This window comes from Dendrobium catenatum, unplaced genomic scaffold (genome assembly GCF_001605985.2).
Source record: "Dendrobium catenatum unplaced genomic scaffold, ASM160598v2 fragScaff_scaffold_500, whole genome shotgun sequence".
Lineage (NCBI taxonomy): Eukaryota > Viridiplantae > Streptophyta > Magnoliopsida > Asparagales > Orchidaceae > Dendrobium > Dendrobium catenatum.
In genome coordinates this window covers 194,484-209,688 of record NW_021318962.1, presented here as the reverse complement: position 1 = coordinate 209,688, position 15,205 = coordinate 194,484, and the positions used below count along the sequence as shown (strand labels likewise).

The 15,205-nt window shown below is 34.9% G+C and overlaps 3 protein-coding genes across 3 annotated transcripts; 1 reads left to right on the top strand and 2 right to left on the bottom strand.

The window, feature by feature from the left end:
- Positions 1-5,935: 5,935 nt before the first annotated feature.
- On the bottom strand, positions 5,936-6,550 carry LOC110109101. Its single transcript, XM_020840013.1, has one exon. It carries the CDS (start codon positions 6,548-6,550, stop codon positions 5,936-5,938), a length of 615 nt encoding a protein of 204 aa, XP_020695672.1.
- On the top strand, positions 6,527-7,352 carry LOC110109098. Its single transcript, XM_020840009.2, has 2 exons — positions 6,527-6,668; positions 6,755-7,352. Exons 1-2 carry the CDS (start codon positions 6,606-6,608, stop codon positions 7,148-7,150), a joined length of 459 nt encoding a protein of 152 aa, XP_020695668.1. The 5' UTR covers positions 6,527-6,605; the 3' UTR covers positions 7,151-7,352.
- LOC110109100 (ankyrin repeat-containing protein NPR4-like) lies at positions 7,181-10,691 on the bottom strand. Its single transcript, XM_020840011.2, has 5 exons — positions 10,112-10,691; positions 8,542-8,691; positions 8,370-8,440; positions 7,359-7,495; positions 7,181-7,226 (listed from the first exon to the last, which is right to left on the bottom strand). The coding sequence occupies exons 1-5, from the start codon at positions 10,689-10,691 to the stop codon at positions 7,181-7,183; spliced, it is 984 nt and encodes a 327-aa protein (XP_020695670.2).
- Between the last annotated feature and the right edge of the window lie 4,514 nt (positions 10,692-15,205).

Sequence of the window (15,205 nt, the reverse complement as noted above, 5' to 3'; positions counted from 1 at the left end):
GCACTCATAAGCGACAGGAGGATCAACAGTGGATTGATGAGAGATCAAGAAAAGCCTATGTAAGTATATTTTTATATATGTTTATATTAAACTCAGCTGCAAGCACAGGTTCAAGCTCAGCTGCAAGCACAGGTGCAAACAAGTACGGAGCAACACAATCAGTTGCTGGATGAAATGCGCAAGATGAGGGAGCAACTGAGTGGAAAAGACGTAGCTCCACCTGAGGAGGAGTCGACGGAGTCAGAGTAGTGTAATTTAGTTGAAATGAACTTGTATTTTTATGTGAACTTATGTTATTGGACAATTACTTTTAATATGATGTTATCAGTTGATTTTTAATATTAATACTGTTGTGAAACTGTTATAAATTATTGTGAAGTTGTGGAACTGTTGTGAACCTGTTGTGGAACTTGTATGTGTTAGAATTGATAGGTTTGCAGGTGTGGAAATGGGATTGTTGGCTGGGAAGGCAATTTTTTTTTGTCAATGCTACAGGTTTCCGGCGGATTATGCGCCGGTAATCCGTCGGAAAAGACGATACAACGAAATGTATCGTACGTACCGGCGAATATGATCCGTCGGCCACTACCGTCGCAAGTCCGGCGGATATTCCGCCGGTAAGTACCGGCGCAACAATTGCGTCGTAAAATAACCGTGGAATTTCGATGGCGCAACTCCGGCGACTTATCCGCCGTTAATTACCGTCACATTATACGACGGTCAATACCGGCGCATTAGGCGCCGGAATTCTCATATTCTTCACGTCGGCAAACAAACCGTTTAATGCGCCGGTAATGCGTCGGAAACTGCGCCGGAACTGTTTCCGGCGCAACTTATACGTCGGAAACAAATTATCGACGCACCATAAACCGGCGGAGATATTTGCGCCGGAAACTACCGGTTCCGTCGGATTGTACATTGTTTCCGGCGGATTAAGTCCGCCGGTAATAACAGGTTTTCCTATAGTGTTATTATGGTTTTTTTTTTAAAAGGAAACTACAAGCAGTGGTTAGAATACAAAGAGTACAATCACATTATCCCGTTTGACAAAATAAGCATAGATCTTTATACTCTATGCAAGTAGGCCGATGAAAGAGAGATAGAATTATACACATAATTATCCATCAACAGCAGCTTCATAAAGAAATGAAATGGTTAATATTGGCATAATTCTCTTAAGCTATTCCAATTCTTCCAATTAGTTAGCTTTTTATCAACAACCATTTTGATAATAAAACACAAAGTGCTGTTACTTCTAAAATTTGAATTGAACCTCCTTTCATTTCGTTCCCTCAATATAAAATAAGTGACACAACGAACATTCATTAAATTGAAATGTTTAATGTCTTTCTTGGCATAATTCCTCTCCTCCAAGAATTGCAGGACCTGAGAGAGAGATGGTCTCAGCAAAAATGCACTAAGGGAGGGTATCAGATTCTTCAGCACGTCAAAAGAGTAATCACATTAAAAAAAAAAAGATGGGAAGTAGTTTCCTAGTTGTCAACACATAAACTGCATGTAGGCTCAATAAAGATATTTCTTTTTAACAATTCTTCCATAGTTTTTAGTCCCCTTCTCATAGCAAGCCAAGCATAAACTGAAAATTTTAAAGCATGATTTTTGTGCCAAATTGATATAGACCAACAGAATTTTCTCTCATCTATAAGGAAATCATTAAAAAAATGGACTAGCAAATTTTTTTTATTATCCTTCCAGGAAAGAATTTTATTATACTCAATATAAACGGGAATATATTCCAAACCAGAGCAACTAGCGGCATCCAGAGTGTTCGGAAAGTTCCAGCCACCTCTAGCAATAAAATCATCAACCTTAGAATAGTAAGAGAAGGTGGAGGTAGGGGAATTATGAAATTAAAGTACTCAACATGTATAGAATTCCCAAATACCCAAGGGTCCCAAAGCATAGTAATTTTACTGTAAGGAGTGATGGTGAAGTTTATTTTATTGGCAATGTTCCCAGCCACCATAACAATCATGTACCAAAGTTTGGTGGCCTTGATCTTGATGGGAGACTAAGGGTTGAAGTATTTATTATTCAGTCAAGTAAAGAGGGAAGATTGGGAGTTATAGAACCTAGTGACGAGGGAGCAAGAATTGGCATATTGAAGAGAATGGATGTCAGGAAGCCCTATGCCACCAAACTTCTTAGGCATGCATGTATTATGCCAAGAAATTAGATATAACTTCTTTGCTTCCGTATATCCAAAAAAAAAGAGAAAATGAGCAGACATTATCCCTAATTTCTTGAGACACCCTTTGGGCATAATCAAGCATCTAATCCAGTAAGCTATCGTGTTCCACACAGTGTATCTAAGGTATTGATGGCATCCGGCAAAAGAGAGGAGCCTAGTCTTCCAGCCTACCATCCGCTTAGAGATGGATAATAATATAGGTTGATAATCAACTTAGCACATATTCCTAGAGGAAATTGGCAGCCCAAGGTAAGTCATCTTAGTACAATGAGTCGGAATGTTAAGAGCAGCACAAATATCCATAGTAGATGATATATCTTATGTATGATGAGCTTACTTTTGTCCTGATTAATCATCAGACCCCGTCTTCGGTGGTGAATCGGCCTCGGTGGAAGAAAGAAAGCTAAAAAGAAACAAGAAGAAGACATCAACAATATCAGTTTCAACCACCGGATCGTCGACGTGGATTTGTCGAGCCCCCTTCGGTCCGATGTCAATGGACATCCAGGATGTTGACAGACTGCGAGTAAACCTCAAAGATCTTGTAGACGAATTCTTGGAGCCCCATCTTGGCGCTGATTATTAGCGGTGAGGTGTTCCAACGCTGAGTTATAGGTGGCTCATCGTCCATGATAAGGGGTTCGTCTGTGATGAAACTTCTGCTTTCATCAAATTGGACAAATTTTTAAATGGAGCATGTAAACTGGCAAATATAATGGGAGAAGCATCAAGGGAGCAAAATTTAAGACAACAGATTCCCCAAAGCATTCAACGCAGTTAGAAAATCCCAGATGTATTAGCACATGCGAGCAATGCGCAAATCTTTTTGGCGCATTATAAATCTGTTTGGCGCATTATAGAATGCGCCAATAACATTCTATAGAATGCACCGAAATACATAAATTGCACTGTATCGTTTGACACATTTTATAGAATGCACCGATTGATTCAAAAGTTCTCTCTTATGATCGAGAGGGGTAATTAACTATAGGGACTTATGCCAATATAAAACTAGAACTCAGATCATAAAGTCCTCACAAAATGAGGGCGAAATCTCTGGGTAGTATCTTATCTACAAACTCATCTGCCTTTCTAAAATTTACCCCGAAACTTAATTCTATTAAAACTCCCCTGAAAAACAACAGCGGGGAGGCCGGGCATGAATTTTCGGAGCCAACAAATACTAAGATCAAGTTTTAGAAATTATTTAGGTTTTTTTCAATAAAATTTTTAAAACAAATAACGTACTACATAACTACTAACAATGTCCAATATAGAGAAAATAAACTCATCTATAAATTCTATTTCATTTCATCATCAAAATATGTATACAATAATTATATTATAGTATATGACTACATAATAGAGAGCATAGCAAAATATAATGAAAGCTTGTCATGACTACAAAATCAAAGAAGAATATCTATATAAACTTAGATTAGATCCTGAATAGGTATTCAACTAGATAATTCCTTATCCGGGACTATAAAAATAGAATGCAAAATCACAGTGAATTAAAATAGCTCAGCATGCCATAAATACTGATCTAAATTTTCAAAATATTGTATTTATAAATATTTTTCAAAATTATTAAATACAACATAACGATTCACTGTGCGAAATAGAGTAATAAAAGCATTATAGTTATCCAAAGATTTAAATAATAATACAAAGCAATTAAATAAATTGGATTTTATATGCCCTTTATTTCACGTAATAGAATGTAACAGATTTCACTCTCTTTCTAATGGAATCTAAGATTTTGGTCCCTTATGAATCCCAAGAGAATTTCCCCTCTTTTGAAAAAAACTCAAAATCCCGACCCCTTGATATATGACTCCCAAAATATAGAATTTTATATATTTTCATATTCAAATTCCAAATCCAAAACAAATCTCAAAGAATTTTAGCCCCTTATATATCCTAGTAGATATTTTTCATATCAAAACACACTTAATTCAATCAATATAACACATTTTATTTCAAGGTAACCATTAAAGCATAAAGAAACTCAATGCAAAATTTTCTAACTTACTATAACGGTAGGCAACAGAGCACACTATTGAGTAAAAAATCATATTTTCAAAACAAAATGAAACAATCATGATTGTGTATAATAATATTTTAAGACTTTAATCGTACTACAATACTATTTTTCAAAGTTTCGATTATTTATATTCAATTAAAAAGGAGCGTATTTCAAAATACCTAGTATAAAATTTTTAGAAAATATTCAAATTACTCAAAATCTAAATCTTTATAACATATTAAAAGTTACACAGTGAAAGTTTTATTAGTGCAAAGTTATCCTCTTTTTTTGGAAATAAAATATAAACTTAATTAAAAAAAAAACAAAACTTAGTATTTTAAAATATTGAGATAGACATAGTGTGACTTACATCGATCCAGACAACTTTTAAAATTAGGTTGATGACTAAAAATGACCCGAAGCAACTTAAGTCCCTTCACGTTCTCTCCAAAATCCTCCTTTCTCTCTCTTGTTCAGCAACCAAATTGATCTAATGAATGTAATAGTGAATTTTAATATATTTAAGTGCAGAAAATTGCCTAGCACCTAGGCACCACTGTTTGAGTGCTGTGGCACTAGTTCAAATTCAAAAAATCAGAGAGCATAATGCTAAGGCACCAGAACACCCAACACCTAGGCGCTCTAGAGGTGAAATTTTAGATTTCACCAGTATGCATTCAGACCCCTGGAACTCACTTTAGAACACAAGCAGACCTTTTTCATACATACAAAATACTTCCAAAAACATACCAATCACATGCAAAAGGGTTTAAAATACATAAATTAAAGCATTTACCTCTTTCAAATCGGGTCAAAACATGTTGAATTGAATACTAAATTTGGAGTTGTCACAAAAAGTGTACCATGCAGATTTGGAATGCTTGATGCCAAGCCAGTACAAACTCCCATTGCTACCCATTTCAAACTAAGTACTGTTGATGTCCCAAAATATGAAACAAAAAAAAAAAATTTATACATAGAAAATGTTCCATACGCAACTATCGTTGAAAGCTTAATGTATGGAATGGCATGTACTAGATCGGATCTTGCTTATTCTATTAACATGGTTAGTCGGTTTATGACAAATCCCGGAAAAATGCATTGGCTTTTTGTCAAATAGTTATTGAGATATATTAATGACTCATTGAATCAAGGCTTGTTATTTGCAAATAAAAAGTTGCGTAGAAGTATCATATGGGATGTTTGGACATGAGGCATTCAATTTCAGGATACATGTTTACTGTATTTGGAAATCTAATGAGTTGGAATTGATCTTTGCAACGAGTAGTTGCATTGTCTACCATAGAAGCAGAGTTTACTGCTACCACTGAAGCAATTACATAAGGCATTTGGTTGCATTCGAAACGAACTTGAATGTTATGACAGCCATGACCATGATTATTTAGTTGTTGTTGAATTCGAAACGAACTTGAATGTTATGAACCTGTCAGCGTTGCCTGCAACTTTGAAGAAAAAATGATTGAGAAATTAACTACAAAACATTAAAAATTGTTTCTCAAGGAGCTCAAACAATGGCTCAGCTCTATTGTTTTTCTTTCTTGACATCTTCTCATTGATTTGCATTACCCCAAGCTCATTCGTTTCTTATTAGTACCCTGGCCTTTAAGCCAGCTTGCTTTTCCAACAATTGCAAGAAAAATTCTTCGCCTTCTTCTCCAATTACCCAGCGCGACCTAACGCCATACATGCTGAACGAGCGAAATCACGCCGAAGGAACTACCACGGTAGAGCAGCACAAACCACGCGAAGGCCGGGAAGACGGTCAGCTCGCACACGAAGGGAATGAGTTCCTTTGCACCTATCCTCCTCCCGGTGTAAATCTGTAAAAAGATATTACAGGCGAAGGCCACCAGGAGGGAGATTAGCGCCAGAACGAATGATAAAACTGCGAAGAAGAACTTGGTCGGGATTGAACGCCGGAATTCGCTCTCTCTGTACGACGAGGTAACTAAAGACAAGAACAGAACCAGCGCCGTTGCGGCGCAGGATAACCCGAACACGAATGCGTTCTTGAACACAATAAATGCCGCCTTGCCGTAGATATTGCCGCCGCCTCCGCTGTCGTCGGAACCAGGAATGGAAAAACTCGAAGCGAAGACGAATGCTGCCACAAGGCTGGCGCAAGTCTGCCCCAGCTGGGTGAGCTCCTCCTTGCCTTTCCTCGCCATGTTCTTGTGGTTCTTTGAGAAGCACTCCTGCGCCGTCATTTCCTCCGCGTTGCGGCTGTACTGAAGGTCCCTGGGCATCAATTTCTTCACTTTCTCAAACCACTGCAGATCTTTCTGCATCTGGAGACCGCCGGCCACTTCCTCGTCGACGGTCACTTCGGCGGCGTAGTGGAGAATGGTGTTGCTCTTGTTGTCTCTGGCGTACAGTAGTCGCGAAGGAAGCACGGGATTTCTCCCGGTAAGTTTCGATGCCACCAACTCAAAAATCTTCTTGCTTCCGAGCAGAATGGCCACCTGAATTACATTCTTTCCTTGGACGTCCAGGATGTTGACGGACTGCGGGTAGACTTCCAAGATCTTGTCGACGAATTCGTGGAGCCCCAGCTTGGCGCCGGTTATCAGCGGCGAGTCGTTCCAGCGCTGAAGTGCAGCATCAACTATAGGTGGCTTGTCATCCACTATAGGGGGTTCGTCGGCGCTGAAACTTCTGCTTTCATCAACTATAGGTGGCCTGTCGTCCACTATAGGGGGTTTGTCGGCGCTGAAACTTCTGCTTTGACCTGTCTTCCCCTTACCGATAAAATCCCAGTACTCAAAATCCCCTGCCAAGCAGTCGATGAGCGCCATGGTTTCTTTATGGTTTCTTTTTTGCTGCTCCAAGTACTTTATTCTGGGGAAAACTGCATCAGCATACACAAATTTATCATACTTGCGAATTGATTACTGAATTGAACTTAAATTAGTTGGAACTCACATTGCTTTAAGATCCTGAAAATATGCAGTATCGCCCATCCGGCTGCAGGAAAAAACTAACTTCATTAATTAATAACCACTTGTAGTGATTGCAAATTTTAGAGAACACATTCAAAACATATCAAAATGTTATTAGATTTAAAAGATAAGTAAGCATTGCTCGTCAGTATATTACTTCTTGCCTGGAATTTTAGTCAATTTTAACAGGTTAAGCATTTTGGCGTAATTGGGAGGAAAGCTTTTTGTCCTTTGAAGCTGTGGGTTCTCCTCGTCGTGTTGGTTTTCAATTATAGGCTGCACGCCATCAATCGCCTAATAGAAACTGAAGGATCAGTATATTAACAAATAGTTGGTTTCTCTGTTTTTTTTTTTCACTACAGAAAGAAAAATAAAGCATTGTTTTCTTTCTTTTTTCGCGGAAAAAAATTGGATATCATCAAATTTTGATTAATTTTGATGAAGTTGGATCACAATATTTTTAATAAAATTTTTATTGTATTAATTTAAAAGAAAATCCAATAATTTTAAGGGTATTTTATAAAAAGGAGCTTGTTTTAAATTTAAATTAACTTAAGAAATAGATTAATGAAAAAAATTAAAAAGGAGTAAATACAAAACTTAATTATCTAACTTTAATAGAAACCGGAGCTTTCTTATCCGGTTTCTACTTTGATTAGATTTTATTTTTATTTTTTAATGTTAAGAATGAATAAAATTTATTTTTAATTTATTTTTTTTCAATTTTATCTTTTGGTCAAAACATTAGAACAGAGTAGATAAAAAAGTGAAATTAATTTAATTTGACTTTAATTTTACTTTTTGAAACATAATCATTATTACTAAGAAAAAGTAAAATTAATTATTTTTTAATGAAACCCTGAATAGAGTTTCTTTCAAGTGGATTTTTTTTTTTTATTAAAACCAAATAATAGAGTACCAGTTTGTTTCTATTGAACTGGGTAATGAAATTCTGGTTTTAATAGATATTGGATATTTAAGTTCTTGTTTATGAATACGTATTTGCTCATTTTTAAAATTATGTTAATTTAAATTTAAAGCCGTCTCTTTTTATAAATTGCCCTAATTTTAAACACGTCATGTTTAGAAATTTTGATTAGCCAGTTTTTTTTTTTTTCACATTTTATTATAACAAATTTTTTAGCAGATACGTAAAGTTTCATTTTACCAGGCCTGGGTCATAATCATCTTTGATAGCGAAGGACGCAGCCCGCTCTCCATCATCATAAAGAGGGATACCTGATGACCTTCAAATCTTAGTATTACTTACAGTAAACAGTAAATTCATTTAATGGTTATGATTCTTCAGCAGGTGGGTATGAATATTAATTTGTTCTCACACTTATAGACGAAGGATTCCAACAGTCCAAATTCCATTTCACTCTTGAATGCTCCTGGAATTGTCACCATAAGTTGCAGGGGAGTAACAGCAGCTGTGTTTCTCCTTGTTCTTAGATGTGGAAATTTCTCAGCTATATCCAATGCCAGTCCTGCCACAAAGAAGCACTATGAGCTTTACGTTAGTCGGTAATCTTAACGCACAGATCACCAATTTCTATATTCCTTAATACCTCCATAATAAATAGAGGCATAATCATTACATTTACTTAATTTAATATGTTTTAAGCATTATTTCTATATATATATTATGTTGGCAAAAAATAAAACAGCAATTTATTATATAGTTTTATTAGTTATGTTTAATTTATTCTCTTTAGCAGGTAGCCCAATGTAATTCATGAGTCATTGTGCCAGACTTAAACTTTGAAAATGAAATATGATTATGAATTTTAGATTTTGAAATATATTTATTTTTTTCTAAATTCAATTTTTGAAATATATTTTTATTAATAAATTAAGTGTTCGAATTTCAAATTTTATGAGGTTGTTGTAATTAACTAAATGACAAACCTCAAATATGATTATGAATTTTAGATTTTGAAATAATTTTAAACCAATGTTTTGAAACGACCGACCGATTCAACCGTGAACCGGCCAAGCTATAGATCCAATCAAATTTGAAAACCATATTTGCATCAAATGGGTTTGAATCAATTTGAACCGCTTGTTCAATTGAAAAAATGGTATTGATTTAATGACCGGTTAGTTTTATAAAATATTTTATTTTATTTTAATTAAAATTTAAATAATATGTTTAATTTATTAAATTATTTTGAAATTTTAAATATTTTTATTTAATAAGGAGAAGAATTCAATCATGATTTATACATGCCACCTCTCATAGCATGCTTTATTGTAAGTTGTGTGTACTTTACATTATATAAAGACAACTACCTCAAACTCCATCATTGTAAGATTAAGAAAGTCACATGAACACTATATGAGTTAGAATAAGAATTTGGGCTATGTTGGAGTGGGTTGGACTGTGAAATTGTGCTACTAATTTGGGCTGATTGATCTATAAATCTTTTTAATATATATAATACATATACTTATATTCTTATTAATGATTAATCATGTTTTTTATCTTGCTTTATATCTTTTTAATTGAGCTCGTTCAAGAGTCTTAATTGATAAAATTATGTATTCATTTTTTAAATATTCATTTATTATATAATTTCTATTATAATTTACTAATTTTAATATTTATTAAGTTGCATAGTTCAACCCCGGTCAAATTATTGAACCTTAAAAAAAAATTTCTTTTGGTTGCACATCCAATCTGATTTTCACAATCTTGATTAAAACATTTTTTATTAAATTTTCTCCATATTAAATTTAATTTTAATATAATTTTACATAATGTTCTTTTTTAAAATTTATCCTATAAAACGTCTTTTTTATTGACATAGCTAAAAACGTTATTGCGCACATAATAAATATTTTTTATTGTTATAATATACTTGCTAAATTATGAAATGAAAAGTTGAAAACTAAGTACAAACTCACGGGGAGCGTTGCCCATGATCGCGCAATGCAAAACGTTGGCTCCATCCATCCTTTTAAATTCTATAATCGCGTTATCATCGCTGCGGTCGTAGAGCATCCAAAACATTTTTTCTTGCCCATACAACGCAGCTCTCAGGAGCGGCGTCTCATTGTTCTCATTCCCCGTATTGAGCAGCAACTTATTCTTAGCGATGAGCTTGTCGGCAATTTCCATCACCTTATCGCCGACGGCCGCTGCGACATGCAGGGCGGTGTTGCCTTGCAGATTGGCTTCTAGAAGGCTCTCCTCATCCATGTATTTAAGCAACTTCTGGGCCATCTCTGTCTTCTCATAGGAGATGAGGACACTGAGGAGGGGGTCCCCGGATAGATTCACGGCGTAGTATTGTTCCTCGAGCTTCTGCAAACGCCGCAAGGTCTCTGCTTTCTTCTGCGCGAGCTCTTCAAGGTGCCTACGAAGGTACGACTCATCGTCGCGACGAATAGCGTTGTCGATGTCTTGGTATGTTGTCCTGAAGCTTTTCTTGCGGCAGAAGGAGGGGATGGGGGTGATGTCGAGTGAGGCGGTGGGATCTCCCATTCTGTGAGCTTCAGATTATTTGCTTATCTCTGAGTAGCTAAATGAGATGTTATATTGACATAATTGGGAGGGTATCAGGTACCTAGCAATTAGTGTCAAGTTTGCTTAATTCGCTTTACTAAAGAGCATTGCTTGGCAGAGATACTCTTATCACCCACTCACTCAATATTTTATACAGTATTTTTTGAATGTACGGATTCGAATCTACCTCTGGATGTGAAAATTAAAATGATAGTCATTCAATGTACTTTAGAAAGAATGATCTCCATGAATGGATAATGTTGAAGGGATTAGGGTTTCATTTTACCCTAGCAATCTCTCTTGTTGATATCTCTTTCCCTCCCTTTTCCGCAGGCCTGGCCAGTGGAGCACCCCCTGATCAGATCAGACTTTCCCCAAGCCAACCCTCCTATTAATATCCAAGCTAACAACTCTAACCCCTCATCCAATTCCATCATCAAACCCCCTAATAGCATCTACTTCTACTGTCAATTGCCTATAATCCATATCCCCCTCCTCCCTCCACCAGTCTCAATGAAAACCCACCTGCCACCAACTCTCCTAGTGAGGTCCCCCTCACCACTACAACACCACCTGATAATCCATATCTTGACCCTAACTTTATTATGCCTCCTAACAATTTCAACTTGCTTCAAACCTATAATGCCTACCTTTAGACTCTTATTACTACAGTATCTAGTGCCTTAGATGCCAATTAGGCTACCAATATTATTGTCGAACACCTAAAATCTATAAGGGGAAGCAAGTTAAAAAAACATGCAAACTACTCCTAAAAAAACCAAATAACTCTCTCCTCCATTGCTACTTAGAATATAATAGATTTAAATAGCCCTAATAAGATTTTTTGTTATAAAGAGCTTGTTCGTAACTCTATTAATTCTTGATATAATTTATATTTTGGAGAATATGATCTATGTAACTAGTCTTTTAGACCCTTGATTTTGTGCCTCCCATACCATCTTTCATAATGAAGAGATCTATCACAATTTTGATTACTTGGAATAAGTGGAATTCTTCAAAAATAAGTTTTGCCACATCTTTTTTCTCCAGTCAAATGATAAATGGGATGGCCTTTATTAGACTCTACACTGCATTTCAGTTGTCTATTATTTATGCTTCTAAATCCTAAGAAGAACACCTCATGCTCTAGGATTAAATCAGGATTATCAATCCTAATTCACCATTCTATGTAATTTCAATTGCTACATGTTCAAAATTGATAAATCTAGCTAGTGGTAATATCTTACATAACAATAGGATAGGGGACTTCGATTCCATCAATTTTGATACATGTTTAAAGGATTTTGTGTATGTTGGAAACTTCTTTACATTGTTCAACCAAAGAGTTCATAATCCCATACACCTTAATCTTGATAGAACTTTCGTTAATGACTCTCGAATGGAATGTTTCCTCTACTCATATTATAGAGTCAAAAATTCTTCTTTCTCTGACCACACTCCTCTTATCCTGCAATCTAAAAATTTTCATAAACCCAAACATAGATTTCTCTACAAAAATTACTGGTCAATAAATGAGAAGTACTGGGATGTTTTAATCATTGTTTTTGGCCAACCCTTTAATGGAAACCCCATTGTTGCTCTATATCACAAGCTCCAATGCCTTCAATCTCTTATCAAAACCAAATATTGGGCTAATTCTAACTCTCTTGCTTCCACCATCTCTGGCCTTTATAAACATCAAAACATTTATCTTTTGCAGCTAGAATCTGACCCTCATAATGCTACCTTAAACACCTCTCTTAAAAAAATAAACTGTCAAATTTCTAATGACACTTCAACCTTAGCATCATGGATCATCCCAAGTTGAAAACTAAATGGCTTACATAAGGTGCAGATGACCTTAAGTTCCTTTATGCTAAACTTTGAATGAGACATAATTATAATAGAACTAATTATGTTATTTTTATTTTGGCTGGGTCTTTCTCTACCTATCAAGAAACCACAAACTCCATTACACAACATTTCCAAAACCTATACAATGCCCCTACATCCTTCCAAACTGACCTCAGCTAGCTCCATTCCTCATAGTACTATCATTCCCACTCAGCTGGTTGCCTCTCTCACTGTCTATGTGATAAATGATGAAATTAAAAAGGATATATTTATAGTCCCTCTTGCTTTGCCACAAACCGTAATGGTTTCACATTTGATTTCCATAAGACTGATTGACTTATCATTGGGCCTTTGATTTGTAAGGATGTTAAATCCTCCTTTTTTAAAGGTTTTCTCTCTACATGGGCCAAATATACAACCTTGGCTTTATTCCCCAAGTATAATTATGCTAGTAACCTCTCTGTATTTAGGCTTGTCTCCCTATGCAACATATTCTACAAAATTATCTCTAAGATTTTGGCTTCTATGCTCAAACCTATTATGTCGTACATTATTAACTCTAGTCAGTATGTCTTTATTCAACATATAATCTCTAATGACAATGTCATTCTTGCTTCTGAGATTGGGGATTTCAGAAAACAAGCTAAAAAAACTTCTTTGTGCTAAATTTGATATTATTTTGAGGAATTTTATTTTTGCTAAAATGGTTCAAAAAGGATTCATCACATCCTTTAATTCTTAAATAAGGGCTTGCATCATTGTTATATGCTTCTATATTAATTTTGCATTGGTGATATTCTTAAAGGATTTTTCAATTCATCTTCAAGTTTAAGATAAGGCTCCCACTTAGCCCTTACTTGTTTTGTATTGTTATAGATTCTTTCTCATGTTTTATTGATTCTGCGGATGTTGATAGTAGCTTTATGGGCCTTAAATATGAAGGTTATTACCTCTTCCATCTTCTGTATGCGAATGACCTACTTGTGTTTAGGGAAGCTTCAATTTAGAGCTGCAATACTTTCAACTATATCCTTTATTTTAGCTTTGCCAACATTTTTGGGCTTAATAATAACCATGCTAAGAGTTCATTAATCCTATCCCCCAATACCCAATCTTCCATTAACACATGTGATGCTCTCAACATTCATACCAATTGTTACAAGCTAACCTATATATTTAGGCTTTCCCATATCAATTAAGAGAGCTCAACTCTCTGATTTTCACCCCCATATGCAAATTATTACTGACCATCTTGCTAGTTGGAAAGTAAGGCTACTCTCTTTTGCATATAGGCTTCAGTTCATCAGATACACAATTTAAAATATTATTGCATATTGGATCTATTGTTCTATTATACCCAAGTCAAGTTGCAAGTTCATTGGGAATATTTGTGCCAAATTTCTTTATTATGACACCTTATCTCTTTGCATAATCACTATAGAAAATTCACCCCTTACTAATAGATTTTCACCTATAGTTACAAAACTCACATAATTTCTAGTGAATTTTTTTGACATAAAGTTGTATTTAATTTTTGACAAAAAAATCTTTCAAAATTTTTGTCGGAAAAGACCCTATATCGACATGAGCCTGCTTCCCTCTCCCATTTCACATTTTTTCTCTCTTGAACATATGTCTCAGCCTCTTCATCGATTGTCACAATCCAAGATGATTTGTAGATTGTTTAGTTCCATTTCTTTGATATTTTGAAAAAACTTCATGTCTATAATCATTTTCAACTTTCTTAAAGATTTTATCCATTATATTTGGTTAAAAATATATTTTAGTTATAGATAGGGTTACACATAAATTATCTTCTGCATCTATCACTTTGTTAGAGTTAGTATTACATATAAAATCTTTCTTATAATGGGTACGTTCATGCCTAAAAATTTAATGTTATAATGGGTGACATAAATAATATTGAGAAATTTATATGTTAAATGGTAATTATTTAGAGTTATTCATGAGTTAGATTATTGTGTATAATTATATTATTTTAATATATAATTGCAAAGTCAAATTCACTGCCCCTAATTCACAAAAACGTACACATCAATGTCAAGAGGATCACTAGTGGGTTGATCAAAGATTAAAGAAATTTTATGTGAGTTCGGAAATTTATAGATTTTTTTTATACAATTTTTATCTATATGGGTTTAAATGCATTCAATTTCTCTTAGGATACTTATATATGAATTTGAGAGAGTCAACCTTCCACTAGTGAGGGATATATATTCATTGGGATCCATATAATTCCCCGACTACAGCACATGGTCATAGGTGGAGGAGGCAGGTAGAAGGAGAGACTTTATTAATTAGGCTCCCAAGTGTACACATTTGAAATACATTGGTGTAGCTCAGCAACTTATAATGATAGTAAAGATAATTAACCAAAGGGTGGTTGCTCTCACCAAGGAGATAGGGTGGGCAGAACAAGTACAAGACGATATATTAGCGAACCAATCTGAGATACATGCTATTACACCCTAGAATTAAATTTGAAAGAATTATCTATTTTATTTTTTTAATTAATCAAGTAGAGCTTCTAAAATGTAAATCTATCGCAAAAATTAATCCCTTAATATATTAGACTATATTCATTCTCTCAAAATTAATATATAATAGTCAAGAGATCA

Excerpts from the sequence above, each read along its gene's own strand:
- LOC110109101 (XM_020840013.1), bottom strand. The coding sequence starts at position 6,550 with ATGCAGAAAGATCTGCAGTGGTTTGAGAAAGTGAAGAAATTGATGCCC.
- LOC110109100 (XM_020840011.2), bottom strand. The coding sequence starts at position 10,691 with ATGGGAGATCCCACCGCCTCACTCGACATCACCCCCATCCCCTCCTTC. Across the intron at positions 8,692-10,111 it reads GATCATGGGCAACGCTCCCC|GACTGGCATTGGATATAGCT; the intron begins GTGAGTTTGTAC and ends TCTTTGTGGCAG. Across the intron at positions 7,496-8,369 it reads ATGATTATGACCCAGGCCTG|GCGATTGATGGCGTGCAGCC; the intron begins GTAAAATGAAAC and ends AGTTTCTATTAG.
- LOC110109098 (XM_020840009.2), top strand. The coding sequence starts at position 6,606 with ATGGTGTTGCTCTTGTTGTCTCTGGCGTACAGTAGTCGCGAAGGAAGC. Across the intron at positions 6,669-6,754 it reads GAAGCACGGGATTTCTCCCG|GATGTTGACGGACTGCGGGT; the intron begins GTAAGTTTCGAT and ends TTGGACGTCCAG.